The 23995-nt window shown below is 49.6% G+C and overlaps 1 protein-coding gene across 2 annotated transcripts in view; it reads left to right on the forward strand.

Annotated features, from left to right (window-relative positions):
- The window catches only part of MEGF11 (multiple EGF like domains 11), a 379901-nt gene that overhangs the window by 321173 nt on the left and 34733 nt on the right, over positions 1–23995 (forward strand). For both annotated transcript variants that reach the window (XM_010363597.2, XM_010363596.2), the window contains one exon: positions 23123–23243. In XM_010363597.2, the coding sequence (XP_010361899.2) occupies positions 23123–23243 (121 nt within the window). The remainder of the gene's footprint in view (positions 1–23122; positions 23244–23995) is intronic.

Consider the following 23995-nt stretch of genomic DNA (forward strand, 5'->3'; position numbering starts at 1 on the left):
CAGGCCCTGCTTGGGGCTCTGGACTGGCCTTCACACACTTCCACTTCCTTCCCAGGACGCTGGATGTTTCCTCTGCTAGGACTTAGAGGGCAGGTGGGGATGTGGAAAGACTAATCAGACCCCCATCCACCCATCCAGGAACCTGTGTTCCAGTAATAATCACATTCACACTAGCAGCGAACACTCACTGAATCCTGGCTGCATGCTTCATCTGACTTATGCCTCACAAGGACCCTATGGAGATGCACTTTCACTTTCCTCAATTTGCAGATGACAAGCTGGAGTTCAAACAGGATTAGCGACTTGCCTGGGATCACAAAGTCAGCAGTGGTGGGAGACACTGAACTCTCATGTTAGTTGATGAGCTTTGATTGAAGGGTCACCATGGAACCAGACAAATCTAAGTTCAAATCCTAGCTCTCCAATCCCCACACTGACTACTGGCAAGCCACTTATCCTGCCTAACATTGAACTTCCTCATCTGTTAAAACAAGACTTTCCTTGTGAGAATTAGGAACATTAAATGAAAAGTTCAAAGCCAGTGCCTGAAATACGACAGACACTTGGTGAAGTGGTAGCAATTACTGGTAAGCTATGAGAGTAGTGGGGGAACGTTGCTTCCCCCATGCCCAGCATACCAGTAGGAGGGTGTTGGGATGAGCTGTACCCAGGGATACTCGATGGATCAGAGCCATGAACGTGCACAACTGCTGTTCTAGGCAGGTCCACCCAAGCACCTGTGGGTCACCCTGAATGGTCGGTCTCAGGAGGCACTGTGGGAGTGGACAAGCCTCTCAACATTTGGGGAAATGGAGATAGAGATGGGGGTGGGAAGAGAGCCTGGGCATTTTACATGTTTGCTTGGCAGCAGTGATAGAATCACTTGGGGTATGCATTGGTAAAATTGCACTGTGGCTGCCCAGTGGGGGCAAAGAGCCCTGGACCAGAAAACAAGAAATGAGTTTGTAGCTTTAGCTCTGCTAACTTTCTGGGCTTCTATTTCTCATCTATAAAATGGGAATGAAATTCCCTACCCATCGGAAACAGTGGTGTGGGAGCTAGTCATTCCAGTGGGAGTGCTTACAAGAGGAAACAGCATCGTTTCAGCACGTTGGACAGCCTCATGAGCCAGGGTTTCAAGGCTACTCTGTGCCTTCTTAGAATCCAGGGTCCTTACCCAGACAGAACACCAGGGTGAACAGGGATGGGAGAAGGCAGAGTGAGGGGTCACATGACACAGTGGTCAGACCAGCAGAGTCCTGGAATACCTGTCTCTGTGAGGATGATCCGATCAAGGAGGTGAGGACTTCTTCCCACCCCCCTGAGCTAGGGAATTAGCTGAATTGTGGATGAGGGGACTAAGTGGAGCTGTCCATCCACTTGCAGGTTAGCATCACATCACCCCATCTGTGGCTCCCCACTGCCCACCAAATAAACCTCAAATCCCAGGTTTTTGTAACATGCCCTCGAAACTAGTCTACTCTAATCTCATCTCCCACTAAGTCCTGCCACAATCTGCGCAGCACACATAACTCATTTCCCCACACACACAGTATAGTAGTCCCCCTTATCCATGAGGGATACATTCTAAGACCTCCAGTGGATGCCTGAAATTGTGGGTAGTACTGAATTCTGTATATACTGTTTTTTCCCTATACATACATACCTACAATAAAGTTTAATTTATAAACTAGGCACAGTAAGAAATTAACAGTAATAACTAATAATACAACAATTATAATAATACGTCATAAAAGTTATGTGAATGTGGCCTCTCTCTCTCTCCAAATATCTTCAAAAAATTTTTTTTAGAGATAGGGCCTCGTTCTATTGCCCAGGCTGTAGTGTAGTGGCGCAATCATAGCTCACTGTCACCTCAAACTCCTGGGCTCAAGTGATCCTCCTGCATCAGACTCCTGAGCAGCTGAGAATACAGGCATGTACCACCATGCCCAGCTATTTAAAAAAAAAAATTTGTAGAGATGGAGTCTCACTATGTTGCCCAGGCTGGTCTGGAACTCCTGGCCTCAAGCAATCCTCTCATCTCAGGCTTAAAATATCTTATTGTATTGTACAAATCTACTTTTTTTTTTTTTTTTTTTTTTGAGATGGACTCTTGCTCTGTCGCCCAGGCTGGAATACAGTGGCATGATCTCGACTCACTGCAACCTCCACCTCCCAGGTTCAAGCAGTTCTGCCTTAGCCTCTCGAGTAGCTGGGTTTACAGGCATGTGCCAACACACCCAGCTAATTTTTGTATTTTTAGTAGAGACAGGGTTTCACCATGTTGGCCAGGCTGGTCTCGAACTCCTGACCTCATGTAATCTGCCCGCCTCGGCCTCACAAAGGGCTGGGATTACAGGCGTGAGCCACCGTGCCCAACCACAAACCTACTTTAAAACCACACTTGACCTCAGGTAACTGACACTATGGAAAGTGAAACCAAGGATAAGGGGGTACTACTGTATGTTCTCTGGGGCCTCTGCTTTTTCCCAAACCTCTACTTCTTCCTAGAATGCCCTTCCCATAGTCCCTATTGCATCTATGAAAATCCTCAGCCTTTCAGGAAATCAAAGGCTGCCTCTTCCATGAAGCCTTCCCTGAATACTCCTCTCTTCGGAATTAACCATTCCATCCCTTTGTTTCCACTGTGTGTGGCTCATACTCAGGTTCTATCTCCCTAAGGACAACATGTTTCCCTCTAACCCTGGACCCCCTAACCAGCCTACCATGCCTACCACACAAATATCTTGCTTAGCAAACTCCCTGAAATGAATGAAATCCCTAGCAGACACAAAGCAGAAGTTTCTGGAACATTCCTGAGCTTTACAGTAAGGAAATTCATGGCATTTCCCCAGAGGCCTTGCCAGTAGGGCTGGGACTTGACTCTACCTGTTGGCTTCTCTGAAATTTATGTAAACAGATAGCTACAGTGGGACTAGAGCAGCTGACCCCTGACACCATCTCCAGATTCTTTGAGCAATGGCATGAGCTTCTGCCTTATGAAATTTTGTGTAGTGGTTTGCAGAGACTCTGGTGCCAAATTCTCTGCCTTCAAATACTAGCTTTGCTGCATATTAGCTGTGTGACCTTGGGCAAGATACTGTACCTCTCTGTGCCCCTAGTTTCTTTTATTTCCTTCGTGTGTGTGTGTGTGTATGTGTGTGACTAAGTCTCACTCTATTGCCCAGGTGTATGTGTGCACACGTGTGTGTGTCTAAGTCTCACTCTATTGCCCAGATGTGTGTGTGTGTGTGTGTGTGTGTGTGTGTGTGTGTGTGAGTGTCTAAGTCTCACTCTGTTGCCCAGGCTGGAATGCAGTGGTGCAATCTTGGCTCACTGTGCAGCCTTGACCTCTCTGGGCTCAGGTGATCCTCCCACCTCAACCTCCTAAGTAACTGGGTCTACAGGTGAACACCATCATGCCCAGATGATTTTTTTTTTGTATTTTTTTTTTTTTTGTAGAGATGGGGTTTTGCCACGTTGCCCAGGCTGGTCTTGAATTCCTGGCCCCTCATGATCTGCCCATCTTGGCCTCCCAAAGTGTTGGGTTTCCAGGTGTGAGCCACTATGCCCAGCCTGCCTCTAGTTTCTTATATATAAAAAGGAATATTAACACAGCCTCGTAGGATTATTGGGCTGACTAAATTAATTAGCAAATATAAAGTGTTTAGAATGTCCAGCATATTAGTAATCTTTCAACAAGCATTAGCTATTATTGCTGTTGATGATGATGATGATGCCTCTACTGCTGCCGCTGTTGTTTACACCAACGGGTCTCTCACTTGAAGAGGCTGACTGGTCCTGGCCTGAGTGCCCTATTTGGGGGTAGAGGTGGAAATGGGGGTGAGAGGAAGGAAGCAGTTAGTTGAATCTTTCCCCCGGCTGGGAATGGCAGGGTTGCCAAGGGCTCCTAGGTTCCCAAGAGCAGCCACAGAACTGAGAATAGACTTCCTCATCACACGAGGGAAGAAGGCTGATTTCTCAGCCCCACCATGCTCCTCTGCTGACCAGCCTTCCTTTCCTTAACTAAGGCCTCACCTAGGTGGCAAGACTGATGGAGCCTCCTCCACTGCTGTTGGACTAATTACTGCCACCTTGGTACCTGCAGTGAACTGCCAGGGCTGCAAAGACTTGATTTCTCAGACCCCCTCCCAGCTGCCTCCTCCCGCACGGATCCAGTGTGGCTGGGAGATAAGGGGCCCTCTGGCCATTCCTCAGCCCAGATGCTCCCTTTCAGCTCCACTGTGATGGGGATGGGAACGCAGGAAGCAGAGGAGAGGAGCTCCAGTGTTCCCTCCCATAGGATTCGGGTCCCATATTTCTCCCCAGGATGACAGCATTTCTATTACCTTAAAGGGTTCATCTATTTATGCTGCAATTTTTTGAAGCCCTGTCTGCCATTATTGAACCCTGCATGCTGGCGAGGGGAGTGGGCACTCCATCACCCAAATGAACAAATTTGTTTCCACATTTTTCTCCCCTTTCTCTATGCCACTGGTAGGTCATACAGAAACCTCAGCTGCTCTGACCAGGGAAGGTGGGAGCGGGGAGCAAGAGTTATGAAAATTCAGATCAGTGGAGCAGTGATTGAATTTCCCTCCAAGCTTTCCGATGTCCTTTAAAGACGTTACGCTCCCCCGGCCTCCCCCAGCTGGGCAGAGTGCGTGTCTGCCTCTTGGGTAGCTCCTAAGCTGGAACTAGGGAGTGAGAGAAGTGTGACCGGTAGAGAATGCAGACTGAAAATGACAGCCAGGTGACATGGATATCATGTGTGTGCATCTTCTCTTCTAATTGTTTCCTTCTTCATCAAGCTGAGATCTATAGACTGTTAGCCCTAAGAACAGAAAACCAGCTTCTCATCCCCTCACCCTCCACTATTGACTCATTTCCCAATTACTGTAGTAAAAGATTTTCCTGAATGCAGCACTGGGAATGAGGAATTCACCCTTTAGCTGCCATGCCTGTGCGAGCAGAGGAGTACAAATACTGCAAAATAGCAGAAATGATCCAAAAATATAACATACACACATACACACACACACTCCAGGACCTAAATCCCAGCTCTGTTATCACCTCCTGTGTGGTCTTGTTGGTGTTACTTAAGCTTCTCAAGCCTCATTTTTCCAGCAATAAAACAGAATAATGAATGGCACTATGCTATAGTGTTATTCTGAGGATTGAATTAGATAAAATATGTAGAACAAAGTCCGGCACGTAGGAAATGTTCAGTAAATGTGAAGGTTTATTATGTGGCTGTGGAGAGAAGATACACTGCAAGCAAAAGGACATGGACTTTGGAATCAGACAGTCCTGGGTTGGAATCCCACATCTGTCAGTCAGTAGCCGTGTGGCCTTAGGAAACACAGCCTCTTAGAGCCCGTTTCTCATTGGTGAGATGGATTAATAATGCCAGCCCTTCGGCCCACTGAGCGAGATGCAGGATGTAACCCTGTAACACAGGAATTGGTCTTCATAGTGGTGGAGCTGGAAGAATGCTCAGGGCTTCCATAGTGTACAGCAGAAAAAGCAAGGTCACAAAGGGAACGTGAACTTCCCTCAGGTCACACAGAATATCGTAACAGAGCTGGGATGGAATACAGGCCACATGACTCCCAGCCTACTGTTCTTTCCACTTTTACCTCCATCTCATGAGCTTCCTGTACCCAGAGCAGACACCTACTGATGTTTCCCAGGGCAGGGAGGGATGGTGGGGGTGCCAGGTCAGTGGGGGCACAAGGGGAGTCACCAGGGGGTTAAGTCATGTTGTCAATTAATTCACAGAGCAAAGCAGGGAAAATTGGTTTTATGTCACCAAGATGAGTCCAGACGTCCCCCTCTGGGACCCTACCGTACAGCTTATTAGGGAAAACTGCTGACTCTTCTACTCTAAAAAATAAACATTTGCCATCTCAGACCACCCTCTTGCTGTCATGTGCCTGATGTCCTTATTATCAGTGCCCTCATTACTGGGGTCTGGGCTGGGGCTTTGTCTCAGGCCTAGCGGCTGCCACAATCTCTGCAGCAAAAGAAGCTGTTGGAGCAGATCGAGGCATCTATGCTTTAAGTATACCCAGTTTTCTTTTTGTCCAAGTCTCTAGCATAGATGGGGCTTCTGCTGGCTCCCAGTCCTAGCCAGAGCCCAGGGCCTGGTTCTGACCTCACCAATTCTAGAGGGCGGGGATAGGGTCACAAATCAGGGAAGGCTCCCTGAAAGGTCTGGAGAAAGTAGACAACCAATTGGGGGTGATGATGGCTCATAATTTGCAGTGGGCCCTATGCCAGGCACTGTGTTCTATATACATTGTGTTTAATCCTCACAACAACCCCGTAGGGTGGGGCTGTAGGATCCCCACTTTGCACTCCGGGATTCTACTCATCCTTTCCAACAGCTTGTTTCATTGGTGCTTTACACCAGCCCCAGGAGACAGGGGTCAGCATTTGCACCCTCATTGTGCAGAAGAGCCCACAGGCTCTAGTCCCCCCACAAAATCTGCAGGCCTGGAACAAAGAAAGCTGCTAGCCCTGCACTCAAGCTTCAGTGCCCCAGCTCCCCAGCCCCCTAGTCCAGCCCCTCCCAGTCACCTCTCCCTTAGTCATTAGCGCCGATAATTCCATCTGCAAGAGTAATTATCAACCCCAGGAGGGGAAGGGATTCCTGCCAGAAGATGTGATTATGTCTGGAAAATGAAGGATATTGCAGAAAAAGGTCATGAATAAATTATATCAAGGTGGGGCTAATAAGAAAACTAACAATGGGGGTAAATGCAAAAAGAAAAAGAAAAACAACAACAAAAAAACTATTTAAAAGTTATCTCCCAGAAACACTAAAAAATAAATGTTCTTCTCCTAAAAGTTCTGAGGAGGGAGATACAATACCCAGAGACAGGCCCATGGCTTCACAATTCCCCGAGACAGGCCCAGGGAAGCCAGGCAGGGGCTCCTTGGCCATGAGGCACAGGTGTGGAGGAGAGTATAGGGAGTGGAAGGAAAAGAGTGGGAGCAGAGCAGGCGGGCCCTGCATGCCAGGGTGGGGTCTTGTGCTTAAGTCAGCAGGCAAGAGGGAGCCACTGCCATCTCGAGGAGGGGTATGACAAAACAGTACTGTATTTGACCTCCATTCTCTGTGTCAGGAGATGGTGATGTCACAGAATAAGAACCAGCATACAGGCCGGGCACAGTGGCTCACACCTGTAATACCAGCACTTTGGGAGGCCGAAGTGGGTGCATCACCTGAGCTCAGGAGTTCGAGACCAGCCTGGCCAACATGGTGAAACCCCGTCTCTATTAAAAATACAAAAATTAGCCAGGCATGGTGGTGGGCACTGTTAATCCCAGCTACTTGGGAGGCTGGGGCATGAGAATAGCTTGAACCTGGGAAGCAGAGGTTGCAGCGAGCCGAGATTGCACCATTGCACTCCAGCCTGGGTGATAGAGTGAGACTGTCTCAAAAAATAAAAAACAGCATGCAGTAGATGCTCAATAGGTGCTGGATCCCATCCTCTCCACATGTCTTCACTGGAGGCTGCTTGGCAGAGTGGGGAGAGCATGGACTTTGAGTGAGGGAAACCCGAGTTTGCATCTCAGCCTTGCCATTCACCTCCTGGGTGGCTTAGGGCAGGTTCACCCTTTGCTCGCCTTGCATGTGGATGTTTCTTGTAGGATTGTTGTGAGCATGAGACAGGGCAAGCTCAACAAAAGTTTTTGGCACAGAGTAGGTAAATCATAGCCTCTTCTTGCACCTGCAGGGGGCCTAGTTCCTGTTGGGTCATATGTAATAATAAAACGCTGAAAGCATCTATAACCTCTGGGCCAGGCACTGTTCTAAGAACATTACGTATATTAACTTATTTCATCTTCACTACCCTTGGAAGAAGGTACTATTGTAATTCCCATTTTGCAGATAGGGAAACTAAGACACAGAGAGGTTAACACCTTGCACAAGGTTCAAAAAGCCCCAGGGCCAAGACCTGAACCCAATAGTCAGGTTGCAGAGTCCATGGGCTTGACATGCCTGCCTGCCCCTGCCTGTGAGCTGCGGGCAAACCCAGAGTGATCCTCACTGCCCCCAACAGGATGAAACCTTAACTATGGCCTTGTGGGTGCTGGAGCCAGGAGAGCTGAATTTGGAAGTGGCTGACAAATGATGGGGGAATCAGGCACCTGTCAGGCAGCTTAGGGGAGGTGTCCGTTCCCCAGGTGGTGGCAGGGACGGAGTGCCCAGTCACCACGCTGTCCATCCGCATCACTGTTCTCCAATACAAAATACTCATAATCACCATCTCATGTGCTCTCACTGCCCTCTGAGGGCTGTGATGGTGCCACTGACATTTTACAAATAAAGAAACTGGCATGGCAAGGTTACATAGTCTCTGGTGCATCTCAGCACTCCCCAGCCTAGGGCTGAGCCCCTACCCAGGCCCTCACTGCTCCCCAGGGTGCCTCCTCCTACCCCATCTCCCTCAGTAGCCCTGCTCCCCTCTCCTCCCTCAGGCCTGCAGCCCCACGCCAGGTCTGGCCTAGGCCTGAAGCCACCACTGTCTTTTCCTGCAGGGAGGTCTGACCTGAGCTCCCATCAAACCTGCCCCTTCCTGGGTTTGGGTGCCTTCATGGAGGGCACATTCCAGGCCCGTGTTCTGTGTGGTGAGGCACTCTGTGAGAACTTGACTGAGAAACCTCTAGGGCCAGAAAAATCTAGAGGAAAAAACCCAAGGGCCTGGGCACAGTGGCTCACACCTGCAATCCCAGCAGTTTGAGAGGCTGAGGCGGGCAGATCACTTGAGGTCAAGAGTTTGAGACCAGCCTAGCCAATGTGGTGAAACCCCGCCTCTACTAAAAATACAAAAATTAGTCGAGCATGGTGTGCGCCTGTAATCCCAGCTACTTGGGAGGCTGAGGCAGGAGAATCATTTGAACCTGGGAGATGGAGGCTGCAGTGAGCCGAGATCACGCCACTGCACTCTAGCCTGGGCGACAGAGTGAGACTCTGTCTCAAAAAAAAAAAAAAAAAAGACCTGAGAGTTTATAGGAGTTGGGGAGTTGGAGATGGGGATGGATCAGAGGACACTGTGGACAGTAGAGGCATCTGTCCCCACCCCAACTCCTTTTCTGTTCTGTAGTAAAAGCTTCTCCAGTGTTCTCTAGTAAAAGCCCACAGTGTTCTCCACTGGGCTGTCTTTGCATTCGGTCTATAATTGTTTTTATAATGATTCCACAATCAATAATCAACTGGATTTGCGAGAGTCTGGACTCTCAGCCAGAGAGGAAGGGCCCAGACACCTGTCTAAAACAGGCTGGAACACTGAGTAACTCACCTGTTCTAGGGGGCCCTCCTTTATCGCCCAAGCAAAGTTGACACCTGGCGCTCAAGGTCATGCTGGCTGGGCCCAGCCTGACCTCCAGGCTCCTGCTGCTGCCCCTCATCACCCTTCCCTTACCCCTGAACTCCAGCAAATCCAAACGGCCTTACCCTGCAGCCCCCCAACCCACGTGTGGCCCTACTGCCATGCCTTTGTTCAGTCTGCCCCTTCCCCCGAATACCCTTGCTCTCTATCCCCCTCAGCCAAATCCTGCTGGTGCACCCTCCAGTTTCCATTCAGTTGCCACCTTCTGTCCCTATGGGACAGAGCCTTTCCATAGGACCCTGACATACCCACTCTGGTGGCACATTGTGGATGCTTTTCTCCCATCTACTAAACAGTAAGCTCCAAGGGTCTATCCAATTCATCCCTGTGCGCCTACTCTTTTCCCCAGCCTGCCACCTCCTAACCCCCAGCCTATCCAAGCCTGGCACAGTCCCCTGCACAGAGTGTCAGTAAATATGTGTTGAATAAATGCACAGATCGTTTAGAAGCATCCCCTAAAATGTGAATGCACTGCATTTTACTCGGACCCTAGTTTTCCTTATTAGCCTCTGCACAACCCTCTGTCCCCCACAGTCTGGTTCCCACCTGGAACATGGTCACCATCACTGTTGTCAGACTCTGGCTCTGCAGGCCACTGCCCCAAGTCCACACTACACAGCCCTCACCCCTAGGGAGCTGGGCTCTTTTGCAGTACACACTCATATATACCCTATAGATCCAACCCACCCCTCCCTGACTTTGAGCCATACCATGCTTAAAGCCACTATGATCAAATCACCGTTGGGGCTATATGGCCAGGATCAGCCCAGATGTCTGACATGCAGATGCTAAGTTTGCCCCACAGCTGTCACACCACCAATACATATCACACACACACACCAAACTTACATACTATATGGATCACATAGGGGGTGACCCTCTCAGTTACCATGCAAACCAGGACCCTGGGACAGCAGGCCCAAATCCTATCCCTAACCTGCTCTCAATATATGCAGAGCACATGTACATCTTGTACCTATGACGCACATAGGGCCCATACGTGTTAATCACGTGAAATACATCAGGAATACATGCCATCGCTAGCACACATACACACACAAGCTCACCAAAAACAGTCCACAGAACATGCACGTGGAGAAGTCGCCAGTCTGTGCTCCCTGCCTCCATGGTCCACACACACACACTCCTCTAAATGCCCAGAAAGACCTCCCCCAACACCCAACATAGGTTTTCCCAGAAGTTTAGAGGTGATTTTTTTTGGCACTTAAAAATGCCAAGGTTTGCGTTGAATGCGGTGGTTCATGCCTGTAATCCCAGCCCTTTGAGAGGCCAAGGCGGGTGGATCACCTGAGGTCAAGAGTTTGAGACCAGCCTGGCCAACATGGTGAAACCCCATCTCTACTTTTAGTAAATTAGCCAGGCGTGGTGGCATGTGCCTCCCAGCTACTCGGGAGGCTGAGGCAGGAGAATCACTTGAACCCCGGGGGCAGAGGTTGCAGTGAGCCCGGATCGTGCCACTTTACTCTGGCCTGGGCGAAAGAGCAAAACTCTGTCTTTAAAAAAAAAAAAAAGTCAAGTTGTTTGTTGTTTTGTTTTGTTTTAGCACTATGGAAATCATGAAACCTAACATAGATTGATTAGGGTCATATGCTGTCAATGATTGCCCAGAAACCCCTGAAGACTGAGGCCCAGGATTTGCAGGGAAGCTTCATTCTGTTCTCAGAGGGAGCAAGTCCCAACAGACCTGTAAGAGATGCCCTGAATCCCTGTGGTCATAACCAACCTCACCCCCAGCCCCTCAGGAACCACAGAGCTCTGGACAGGGCTCAGCCCCAGGGAAGCAGGGAGAGATGAGGCCAGGCACGGGGAATCAAAGCTGCAGCAGGAAGCTCCTTCCTTCTAAATAAGGGCAGAGACTTGCCTGAATCTGGGATGCTGATAGCATCCAAGGTGAGCAGCAGTAGCAGCAGCAGCAGCAGCAGCACCACCACCACCACCACCACCACCACCACCATCATCATCATCATCATCATCATCATCAAACCAGCTTTATTTCATTGAAAAGATATACATTATTAAATACTCACTCCCACTGCCTGTTATTCCACCATCTTAGCTTTATACCCTGAAGTCTTGAAACCTTTTGTACTTCAGGAGCTTCCTAACATAAGATACAAATGCCCCCTAATAGTTCTCTAAGAGTTCCCACAATAAGCCCCTGTGAGCCATTTCTGCCTTCATTGTCAACATACATTTAACAACAAATGGGTAGGACAGGAGATTATGAAATTACGTATCACAGGCACCTGGTAGGAAGCCTTGCACATTGCATGTGCTAAGGACATTTGAGTCCCCATCGCTTCCAACCTGTGTGCAGTCAAGGCAGCCTGGTCTAGGGGAGAGAACTTGGGCTTTGGAATCAGTTGCCCCTTCCCTTTCCCATGCTGTGACTTGGGGCAAATCGACCTCTCCAGCCTTGGTTTGCAAACCCTCTCTAGGATAGTTCTCTCTCTAGGAAGGGAATTCTCTCCCTGCAGGGCTGTTACAGAGCAAAAGGAGATAAGAGGGGAAAAAAAGTGCCTGGCACAAGCCTGTCACCAAGCGGGGTGTGAAAAATATGGAGTTTCCTTTCTCCTGTCATCAGCACTAGGGATGTGTGGGTCTGCCCTAAGCCACAGGGCCACCCCTGTCTGGAGGGGTGAAGGGGTGTGGTCAGTGGTGAGGACCAGGGTCCTGCTCCCCACTCCCTCCAAGGGCTGCCCATCATGCATACACTGTACAAACATCTCCAGAGATTTTAGAATTTGGGTCTCCTAATAAGGTACAACTCTCATGAGTTTGCTCAATAAGCCCATATAAGCCAGTAATGCCTGCTCTAAACTGAGTACAGAATCTCAAGAAAGAGAATGGTTAGAAAAGGAGAAGGGGATACAGGTAGCACAAGAGCATCGATACAGAGGAGAAAAGAAACTGCTCCATGAGAACTGCAGCTGAGTCCCTAGGAACACCCTGGATGACTCAGCCAGTAAGTGGCATGGCCTCAACTTGATCTAAAACATCTTTTCTTGGCCGCATGGACTGCCTCTTGGGTCTCTCTGATTTTTTTTTTTTTTTTTTTTTTTTTTTTTTTTTTTTTTGAGATGGAGTCTCACTTTGTCACCCAAGCAGAGTGCAGTGGGGCAATTTTGGCTCACTGCAATCTCTGCCTCCTGGGTTTAAGCTATTCTCGTGCCTGAGCCTCCCAAGTAGCTGGGATTACAGGCGCCTGCCACCATGCCCAGCTAATTTTTGTATTTTTAGTAGAAACAGGTTTTCACCATGTTAGCCAGTCTGGTCTCAAACTCCTGACCTCAAGCAGTCCACCTGCCTCAGCCTCCCAAAGTACTGGGATTATAGGCATGAGTCACTGCATCCAGCCAGGTCTCTCTGAAATGTTTTGGTATCTGTTTGGGAACTGTTGGGAGGTGTCTGTGCTCCTCCAAAGAGGCCCCTTGAGATGTCAGAGCCATATCAAATATTTGTGCAAATTAGAATAAATTACCCCTTTCTCAAGACATTCTACTGACATCTGCCAGAAAACTGATGTAATATATACACAAATCTATAATGACTGTCATTTGAATAAAACCTCTAGAGTTGTGCAGTGCACACCCTACACAACTGCACAGAGTACCCTCAGATCACTGGCAGCCTATTCATTTTTGACAGACATAGGTGAGAGTGAATATTACAGGGGCTTCCAGTCCTAACCTTTCTCCTCCTTCCGCCTGCATGGGAGCCAGACAGAATGACTCAGCCCCACAGGCTGTGGACATTTCTCCCTCAGCACAGGGAGGCAGGGTCAGGGATGGATATGACAAGTGGCCTGCAAGTCTCTCTCTTATCCCTGTGGCTCTCTGTTCCTCATACCTTATGCAGAGTCTCTTTTCCCCAACATGCACCTGCTGTCAGTTGCTGCTTTATCAGTGACGCACTAATTAGGTCCAGTGAGGTTTGCTCTGCATTGGAGAGGCTGCCGTGGCTGGCATTTGGACAAGCTATTCTATTTGCCTTGTGGGCCACGTGTCACTCTTTCTCCCTGGGAAATTATAAATGAGGCTCCCCTCTTGAGAGTCCCACTGTCCTAGCGTGTAGAGTTGGGAGTGGGGTGTGACTGACAAGGGTGGGCAGGAGAGTGCAGCAGCCCAGGGCTGGCATTCTGCTTGACAAGGAGTAGGCACTTGTCTGGCAAGGGACTTTGTAAATAGTAAAGCATGCAATTCTTGTGTGCTGCTGGCATGGATGTGGCATTGGACACCAAAAGCAGTCCCCATTAGTAGCTCTGGAACTCCAGGAATGACTGGGGTGATGAACAGAAGCAACCAGAGCCACTACAGGCTGCCTGCGGAACCCCTGGAAGTAGGGCGGGACTAGCCTGTGCCCCTTTCATGCTCCACCCCATCTAACCACTAGACTTTACTGACAAGCTCTGTTCTACTCCCCGTGTATCTCCTGACCTAGCACAGTGTCTGACACATACTGGCACTTAAGAAACATTTCCTGAATGTCTGAATAATTCAGTCCATGTGTACTGAACACAAATGACTCAATCCTTATCCTCACGGAACTTGCAATCTAGTAAATGAGAGCTGAATTTTTTAAATGATTACTTCATTACAACTGTGGTAAGTGACACAAAGGAGCAGTAACAGGGAAACCTGCTCTGGAAGTGGGAGGGCTGGGGGAGAGTTAAAGAGTGAGGGCCGGATACGGTGGCTCACGCCTGTAATCCCAGCACTTTGAGAGGCCGAGGCAGGTGGATCACGAGGTCAGGAGTTCGAGACCAGCCTGACCAACATGGTGAAACCCCCGTCTCTACTAAAAAATACAAAAATTAGCCAGGTGTGGCTAATTACAGGTGGCATGTGCCTGTAATGCCAGCTACTCAGGAGGCTGAGGCAGGAGAATCGCTTGAACCCAGGAGGTGGAGGTTGCAGTGAGCCGAGATCGCGACATTGCACTCCACCCTGGGTGACAGGGAGAGACTGTCTCAAAAAAAAAAAAAAAAAAAAAAAAAAAAAAAAAGGTGGGAACTGAAAGAGACCTTAGGTCTCATCTAGTCTAGTGTAATGGTTAGCAAGACACAAGGCCTATCACAATGTCTTGCTTGTCATTGAAGCTCAAGAAACACAGATTGAATGAATGAATGAATGAATGAATGAGGAAGTCACCTTGGGCTAGTGCTTTTGCCTCACTTGAACCTATGTACTCTGACCCCAGGTCCAGGACCCATTCCTGCCTTGAGCCATCCCACCTACTTGGGCTAGTGCTTTTGCCTCACTTGAACCTATGTACTCTGACCCCAGGTCCAGGACCCATTCCTGCCTTGAACCATCCCACCTACTCCTCCAACAAAAGGATAGCTGAGCCAAGTCAACTTCCTTGGTTGCTGGTCCCAGAGTGGTCTCTGCTGAGCTCCCACAGGCTGGCAGGCTCATGCCACCTTGGCCTGGATCTAGAGAACTCAGTTCCATGCCATTTACACTGCCTCCTACCCACAGAGCATATTTAAGGGGACTAGACGACAAACTCACACAATTGCCTCCCTCTTTTGTGTGAGGGAGGGTCAACCACTTTCCATTCTCCTCTATCTACTCCAAAAAAATACTCATTAACCTCCTGTCCATTGCAAGGAAAATGGATGATCAACATGAGAAGCTCAGCTGTTGATTGATTTTCCCAAACAGGGCCAAACTACAAAGCAGCATATTGCAGGGGAGAAAATTCAATAAACAATATTTGAAACAAATTTAATAGAACATATAACTCATTACCCACCGGGGTCTGGGCCTGTGCTGTCATGTTATGCAGACGCAGGTGGAAGGTAGAGCAGCGATTTGCATCTTTAGTGGGACCAGCGTCGAGGGTTTGTTAGTAGTGCTTTCAAATCAAGTTCAAGATGTTAATAACCAATACTGCATCTATAATTAACAGGCCTTTGGATGGGAGGAAGGGTTCACATTCATTCTGCATTCACAGAATGAAGATGCTGAACAGGACTGGCAGGCATCCCCAGAAGCAGCATGGGGACCTGCCCTGTGGGTGGTGTGGACGGGGGAGATGGGGATAGAGGAAGATAGAAGGACACCCAAGCATCAACTTCCAGGTGCTAAGAAAGGGTCAGAGCATCTAGGCCTTGGTTGGTGGTGCTCCCTCAAGATCAGGGCCATGTCCTCTGGATGTCTTGCTCTGTGCTTAGGTGTCAAGTGCACTTTCCATATCAACAGGGATGGCACAGGCCAACCCAGAATTCCCACATTTGGGCTGTTAGCATCCTGTGATCAAAATGGGAGCTAGGAGATTTGAGTTCCAAATGAGTGTTCACCTTGCATTGGCTGTGTGATCTTGGGCAAGTCACTTTCCCTTTTTTGTCCTCAGTTTTCTCACCCATAAAACAAGGCAGCTGGACCGGGTGATTCCCAGTGTCCCTTTCAGCTCTAGCATTATGGGCTATCTACCCACCATTGGGACAGGTGTGTGACCAGGCCCAGGCCATGCATTAGCAGAGCAGGTGGACCACAGCTGGTGGGAATCTTAGAGGCCCAAGAGGACTCCCCATCTCTGGCCCTGCTTCCTACCATTCCTCACACCTTTGGGTTAAGACCCCCACTCCAGGCAGGAAGATACTCAGAGTCAGAGCTAAAGGGCCCTTAGAGATGAAATAGCCAGTGGTTCCCAGCTAGACACTTGTAAAGGCTGCAGCAGGTTGCCAAGAGCAGTTTGGTACATTTCACAAAACCTGCGGGAAATCCTGTATTACCTGTGATGAAGCTAACTGAAACACCAAGGTTTTTCTTTTGCTTTTAATTAGAATTAAATTAACTCTGTGATATCCCAGGTGAGTGTGTGCTGATCAGAAGCTCTGATTGGTCATAGGTGACATCATAGGAATATCTAGATCATGGTTGGTGGTCAAGAGGCTGCCACTAGAGTCACATGGCATGTGGTCACTGGCCAAATTGTACTTGTCCAATATGTGACTGGCCTTGGACACCAGCCCAGAGTGACTGCAATGTCTTTCAAACGGAGAGGACTTTGTAGGGGGAGAATACCAAAAAGGGTCCTTAGTGATGAAAAGTTGGGGAGACTGGTTTCAATAGCCTCAGATGATTGATAAAGAAACCAAGGCCTGTACATTACCTTGCATTAACATGAGTTTATCCAAAGAGAAGATAGACTACTTCCAGCAGGAATTCGAGATGGTGATTTTAGGGGAACAACCTCAATAAAGGACCTTAGGGGACAGGCCTGGCTGGGGGAGTGGGCAGAGTTGCTAGGCTAAGCAAAGCACATGACATGCCAGATGCAAACTCCCCAGCTCACAACCCTGGCTCTCATCCTGGCCTTTTCTCCAGTGTGTGACAAGATCAACTGACATGAACTGAGGGCTGGTTTGGGTCAGGCTTTAGGCTGGAGGGAGGCAGGTGTAGACAGAACAACCCTTGCAGCCAGCTCCCTGGGAGCAGTGGCCTGCAAGTCCCAGCTCTGCCTTGTGGGCCCACTTTGGCTCATGGTGGATTTGATCATCTCTGATGTCTGTTTAGCTCAGAACGTCTTGTCTCCCAGAGTGGATGCTCTAGAGGCCAACTGGATAATTTTTGCCTGTGCTTCTCACTCTCTGGTAGGCAGAGTTGGGCAGAAAGTGATGGGGTGAGGCATGGAAGCACAGACCAGGATCTCCTGGCTTTCCCTTCTCACAAGAGCCCCATGGAGGCTCAGAGTCAGTGTGTTAGCGTGGGGCCCATCCTTAGACTAGGCAATATTCTGTTGCCTGTGTGTGACAAGAACCACAGAACCCAGCCTACCAGGGCCCCTCACTCACACATTATTTGAAAATTCCCATACTCTGTGCCAGGTACTGGGGAACCCAGATAGGTAAGGCCTCTCTTCTCTTGAAGCTTCTAGTCTCTCTGGGAGAGGCAGAGAGTAAATAAGTGGACAAAGAAACATACCTGGATGTAGGCATGACTATACCTGTGTGGGTACTGCCTGGGAGTTGCCCAAGGCCAGAGACTGGGTCCCAGTCTCTTCTGTGCCCTTGGAGCCTGCAACATGGCTAGCTCAGAACTGGCCCTCACTCAGCAAACATTTGCTGAATTGCCTGGCATACGAGAGAAAGCATATGGAAAGTGCCCAGTCCTTCTGCTCCTGTCCACAGTAGAAGCCAGCATGTACACACAAACATCTCATTTCAATTAAACATTTATCGAGGATCCATTATGTACCAGCAGGGGCCCAAGCTCTGAGAATCTACACATGAATACAATCAGATCCATCCCCACGGAGTTCACAGCCCTGAGGTGGAGGGAGGCACTGAGCCAACCACAACCTTCTGGTGCTAGGATGATGGTTGTTATGTATGCACCCAATTCCCACCAGGGCAGGGCTGGTGGGCTGGAAAGGAGTGTCAGGGAAGACACCCAGGAGAAAATGTACACAGACATACCCAAGGCAAACACCCACAGAAACACACAGATGTCTATACTGACTGCCTGAGCATGTGTGGACATCAATGCTGACCCATATAGACTTGGGTCCCACACAGACCATCATATTAAGGCTTGTTAGTGGTCCCCCAAATCAAAAAGGTATTACTGTACCTTGGGCCAGGGAATGGGCCAGGGTAGGCAGAGCTGACAGTCTAATCTGAGATAGGCTGGTGATTGGCTTGCTATGAACATCAATCACCAGAGACTGGCCAATTACAGACCAGGCCTCACCCTCAGATCAGAGGCTAGAAGTTAGGGAATTTGACAAAAAACTTTAACTGTTAGTGTAATACTTGTGCTCGTTGAGGTGTTAGAACCCGGTATGCATTGGTACTGAGGCCAGGGGGCCAGGGCAAAGGTGGAAGAGGAGACTGCTTGAAGTTAGCTGTGCCAAGGTTACATTCCTTCAGGGCAGAGCTGTGCACTTTAGAAACTGTCTGATTCCCCACTTGGACTTTTTGCTGTTAGGAGCTGACTGAAAAGAAAAAAAAAAAAAAACAGTTTCTTTTCTTCTCCCACTCAACAACAATCAACACAGAAGACTTCTGTGACCAATGTGTGGGGATTTCTCCCCAGCAACAAGCAATCAATCAATTCTGCAGCAGACATCAGCTGGGTGCCCTCCAATTCAATTCGGACACTATCTATCTGGAGATAGCGTCAGATCCCCCAGGTGGAGGGCTTAGGGCCCAAGACTGCTCCCCTTCCTGCCTTCAGATGCCAGTCACAAGCTTCAGGCTGTTTGCCCGTGTGTTTTTTTTTTTTCTTTCTTTCTTTCTTTCTCTTGAGACGGAGTCTTGCTCTGTCACCCAGGCTGGAGTGCAGTGGCGTGACCTCGGCTCACTGCAATCTCTGCCTCCCAGGATGAAGCAATTCCCCTGCCTCAGCCTCCCAAGTAGCTGGGACTACAGGCACGCACCACCACGCCCAGCTAATTTTTTTGTATTTTAGTAGAGACGGGATTTCACCATGTTGGCCATGATGGTCTCGATCTCCTGACCTCGTGATCCGCCCACCTCAACCTCCCAAAGTGCTGGGATTACAGTTGTGAGCCATCACACCTGGCCTTGCCTGTGCTTCTAACTGACAGGCTATAAATCAGGTTTCCTGCAGCTCCCCCCTTGGGTTCGATTAATTTGCTAGAGAGGTTCACAGATTTCAGGGAAACACATTTACCAGTTTATTATCAAGGATATTACAAACGATATGGATGAAAAGATACAGAGGGCAAAACATGTGGAAAGGGGTGTGGAACTTCCATGTCCTCTCCAGGTGCACAACCTTCCCAGAACCTCCGTATGTTCAGCTATCCAGAAGCTCTCCAAACCCTGTCCTTTACAGTTTTTATGGAGACTTCGTTACATGGGAATCATTGATTACCTCGCTGGCCTTTGGTGATCAACTTAACCTTCAGCCCCTCTTCCTTATACCTTCCCCCTTCAGTGGGTGAGGCTGTAAGTCCCAACTTTCTAATCCTGCTGTGGTCTTTCTGGTGACCAGTCCCCATCCTGAAGCAGCCATCAGTCATTAGCATACAAAACGACCTCACTTTTGGCCAGGCACGGTGGCTGACACCTGTAATCCCAGCACTTTGGGAGGCCGAGGTGGGTGGATCACCTGAGGTCGGGAGTTCGAGACCAGCCTGACCAACATGGAGAAACCCCGTCTCTACTAAAAACACAAAAATTAGCTGGGCGTGTTGGTGGGTGCCTGTAATCCCAGCTACCAGGAGGCTGAGGCAGGAGAATCGCTTGAACTGGGAGGTGGAGGTTGCGGTGAGCCGAGACCACGCCACTGCACTCCAGCCTGGGCGACAAGAGCAAAACTCCGTCTCGGGGGGGAAAAAAAACCCCTCACTTTGGAGATTCTAAGGATTCCAGTAGTTGCTTGGCAGGAAACTGGATGAAGACCTAATATATATTTCACAATATCAGAGGATCTGACAAATGCAAAGTGTTTGGAACAGTGGCCCTCAGGGAATGGTCATTCCGTCCTCCAAGACCATACCTGTAGTGTGTGGTGATAAAAGTTCCAGCCTGTGTCAGCTGTGAGGGGGAACAGGGAGCCAGCCCAGAGAAGGTGATAAAAAGGTAAACAAGGGGCATGGAGTCAGGACTCTCCCCAACCCCCCTGCCGCGGGTACCCACCCTGCCTCCTCTCCTTCAGGGCTGGCATTTTTTAATTGAGAAGTGAATCTCTCCTCCAGAACTTCCTTCTTAAACTTAAACCTAGGAGGATTTTGTGTATTCTTTCCCTAAGAGATGGTATATCTTTGCACTAATAGCTTGTATAGTGCTTTCTACCCATCAGGCACTATTCTAACTGCTACACAAATGATAACTAATTCAATCCTCTTAATCCTGTGAAAAGGAGACATTTCAATTCCATTTAACAGATGTGGGAACTGAGGCTCAGGGGATTTAGCAAATTGCCTATGGTCACACGGTGAATAAGCTGTGAAGGCAGGATGGCACCAGAATCCACCCTCTGATCCCTCACCCCTATTGCCTCTCAAGATGGAAGATCTGGTTCTTTCTCCTTCACCTTCACTGGTACTAACACACCAGGGGTTCTGGATAAGCCACTGCCTCTCTCGAATCTCCCTTTTCTTCTCTGGGAAGCAGAAAGTCACCTCCGGCCTCCCAGGACTCCTGCGAAGACCGGGCGTAGGCTTCTCTGGGAGGAAACTGACACAGCATTGTTGGGAGCAGATGTGTCAAGCTGGGCTCCCGGCATCCTGTCCCATGGATCAGGGCCAGGGCAGGAGGCCTCTCTGAGCCCCATCAGCAGACCCGCAACAGGGCTCACAGGCAACCTGAGGCCTTGCAGAGGGATCAGGATTGGGGACACTAATGAGGACGCTGGGAGAGAAACCCCTTCTCTTTGATAGCAGATTCAGGTAGACAGGCTTACGCTGTGCCCACGGTCTGCACCCAGGCCAAGACCCTCAGAGGTTAAACAGATTCTTATGTGCTATTTATTGTCTTGGAGAAATTGGAGTTTTCTGGGTAATAGGAAAGCTGACAGAGTCCAGCTGGTCAGGCCTGCTGGGGACTGGCGGGGGAAAGAACAGGAACCGTGGGGCCTTTGGGATAGGACTTCACACTCCCTGACTCCGAGGGTGGGACAGAAGCAGAAAAGGGCTGGAGAGGAGCTTCTCCGTGGCAAAGACCCACACCCACGGGTCTCTCTGTGGCCCACATAGGAGTGAAGGCAGATGCCTGGATCCTTAGAGTTGAGAAGGGAGCTCCTCTATGCCACGCCTGTCATTTGAGAGATGTGGGAACTGAGACTCAGAGAGGGGCAGTACATATCCGGTGTCACACAGCTAGTGGGGCCCAAATTTATTACCAGGATTCCCACGGGAAGCTTAGGCGTAAGGCCTAAGACGCTGGCTGGAGACACTCCCTAGGGGCCGGAGGTGGGAATTCAACATCCAGCGACCACTTGCTCCAGCGTAGACAGCCCCACAGTAGGTTCCTAAGTGGGGAAGCATGTCCTGGGGGACCTGGGGAAGAAAGTCCGAACTCCCTCCCCTGGCATTCTAGGCTCCCAGCCCCCCTTTTGCCTATCTCCTTCACTCCTCCCTTCAGCCGCCCCTGGAGCATTCCCAGCTCATACTCTGCACTCTCGTCCACACCCCTCTTCCCACCTGCATCCCCTTTACCCTACTCTTCTGATTAACTGAATGCTCCCACCCCTCAAGGCCTCTGAAGCCTCCATTCCTGGTCTCCCTATCCTGTAACTTGCCCCTCCTCCAAATTCCTTACTGGAGCTAACAGCATACCCACTTACCGGTAGAGTGGATGCCCAGATTCACCCCTCAGGACAGAAGCACTTTCTTCTCTAGCTGCCAGAAAGTTAGTGGCTCCCAGGTGAGGCCCTCTATAGACACTGCCTTTGAAGTCAGCCGACTCACCTGAGTCATGGCCCCTTCCCCCATCCCAGTGGATGGCCAGTGATTGATGGGGGCATAAAGGATTTCCTTCCTTTTCCCCCATGTGGGACAACTCCAGGGGTCATCTCAGCTTCAGAGCTTCCTGCCAGATCAGCAGAAATTACTGTAACTGTGCCTCGGTTCAACTTTTCCTCAGCCTTGACCGCCTCCCTCATCAGGATTGTTCTCAAGAGCTCGCTAATCTCTATCTCAGAATGTTTTCCAGGGCAGCCAGTTTAGGATCCCCGGTAATGTAATGGTTAAGCAGCCAGCCTGGGTTCCAACAAGGAGCAACTGGGTTTAGTTCTGTGACCTTGGCAGAGTTAAGTAACTTCTCCATGCAGTTATCTGTTAGGTGAGAATTATGCTGAGGCAGTAGCTTCTATCTCCTGTGAGTGCTGTGACAATTAAATGAGATGGTGTGTGTGGTACATGATATTGAGAAAAGTCTCAATATGCATTAGCTATCATTTACATTTAACTTCTCTGAGGCTCAGGCAAATACGGATAGGATATTACTACTCATGTCATGGGGTTGTGGGTGAGAAATAAGACTGGGAGACAACGGGTTAGACTTGGTGCTGCTTCAGCCTAATACAGACTTTGGGGTCAAGGTCCCCTAGATTTGTGGTCTGGAGGCCTGACCCCTGCAATAACTGATAATGGTTATATTAGTTTTCCATTGCTGCTGTAAAAAATCACAATTTAGTGGCTTCAAACAGCACTAATTTATTATCTGACAGTCCTGAAGGTCAGAAGTCTGGTATGGGTTTCATGAGGCTGAAGCTCAGGTGCCGGTAGGCCGTGTTCCTTCCTGGAAGCTTTAGGAGAGGGTCTATTTCCTGCTCACTCATGTTGTTGGCAGAATTCAGTTCCTCTGGTTGCAGGACTGAGGCCCTCATTTTCTTGCTAACTGTAAAAGAGCTGCTGATCCCAGATTCTAGAGGCCACTGCATTCCTCAGCTCCTGGCCCCTTCCTCCATCTTCAAAGTCAGCACAGGCGGGTGGAGGGCTTCTCATGGTGTATCTCTCTGACCTACCTTTGGTCATCTTTTACTCTGAAGGACTCGTGATTATATTGGGCCCACCTGGATAACCCCTGACATTCTCCCCATCTCCAGGTCCTTAATCACACCTGCAAAGTCCCTTTTTGCCATGTAAGGTAACATATTCACAGATCCCAGGGATTAGGACATAGACATGCTGGGGGCAGCAGGGGTCATTATCCTGCCTACCACAGCCATCCAACGTGGAACAATCTTTGATCCAAAATTCAACCCCTCCCTTTCCAGGGAGAGGTCTGTGCCGTTTCCTGTGCAGCAGGGACCTACGGCCCCAACTGCTCGTCCATCTGTAGCTGTAACAATGGTGGCACCTGCTCCCCAGTAGATGGCTCCTGTACCTGCAAGGAAGGTAATGTGCCCTCTCTCCCAAGCTCATCGCCCACATATGAGCACACTGCCCAGGTGGTGCTGCCAGCTGAGGTGGGGCTGCCCCAACCCCACCCACATGCAAGGTCAGGAAGCCTATATTGGTTGGGTTCCAGGCAAGGAAACCCATGCCAGGAACTTCAATAGCAGGAATGTAATGAGGAGATTCATTGCAATGTTGTTCAAAGAGCTGAAGAGCACACAGGGAAGGTATGCAACCCAGACATTAACACCTGTGGGAGAAGCTGCTATCGCTCCTAGGGTTGGAGGGACAAAACAAGGAGTTCCCAGAGCCTGGGAGTGAAGGGTACCTGGTAGGCACTGAGACATGGAGAGAGGGGGCTGCGCCACCGCCGAGGCCCCAGGCAGAGAAAGAGGGAGAGGACACACCTATCTCTCCTGCTTCCACTCTCCAGTCTGTGGGCAGGTCTCCCACGGGCAGCCCAGCTGGGAGCCAGCTGACGAGAATCCTGGGATATGCATCCCGCAGGGGCCAGCCCCCATCACAAACAGGGAAGGGAGGAAGGGGAGAAATGGTGCAGTAGGCAAAGAGGCCAGTGACCAGCCTAAAAATGGAGAATCAGCTGTCCCTCAAACAGAGGGCCCTGAGATAAACTGCCAGACTCCACCCTGGGCAGAGACAGCACTCCCCACCTGAGGTGGTACCTGTTCCAGGTAGGATCATCTGCCCGGAGCACAAACAGTGAGCACCCAGAGGCAGGAGACCTGGGTTCT

Source organism: Rhinopithecus roxellana, chromosome 5 (assembly GCF_007565055.1).
Source record: "Rhinopithecus roxellana isolate Shanxi Qingling chromosome 5, ASM756505v1, whole genome shotgun sequence".
NCBI lineage: Eukaryota > Metazoa > Chordata > Mammalia > Primates > Cercopithecidae > Rhinopithecus > Rhinopithecus roxellana.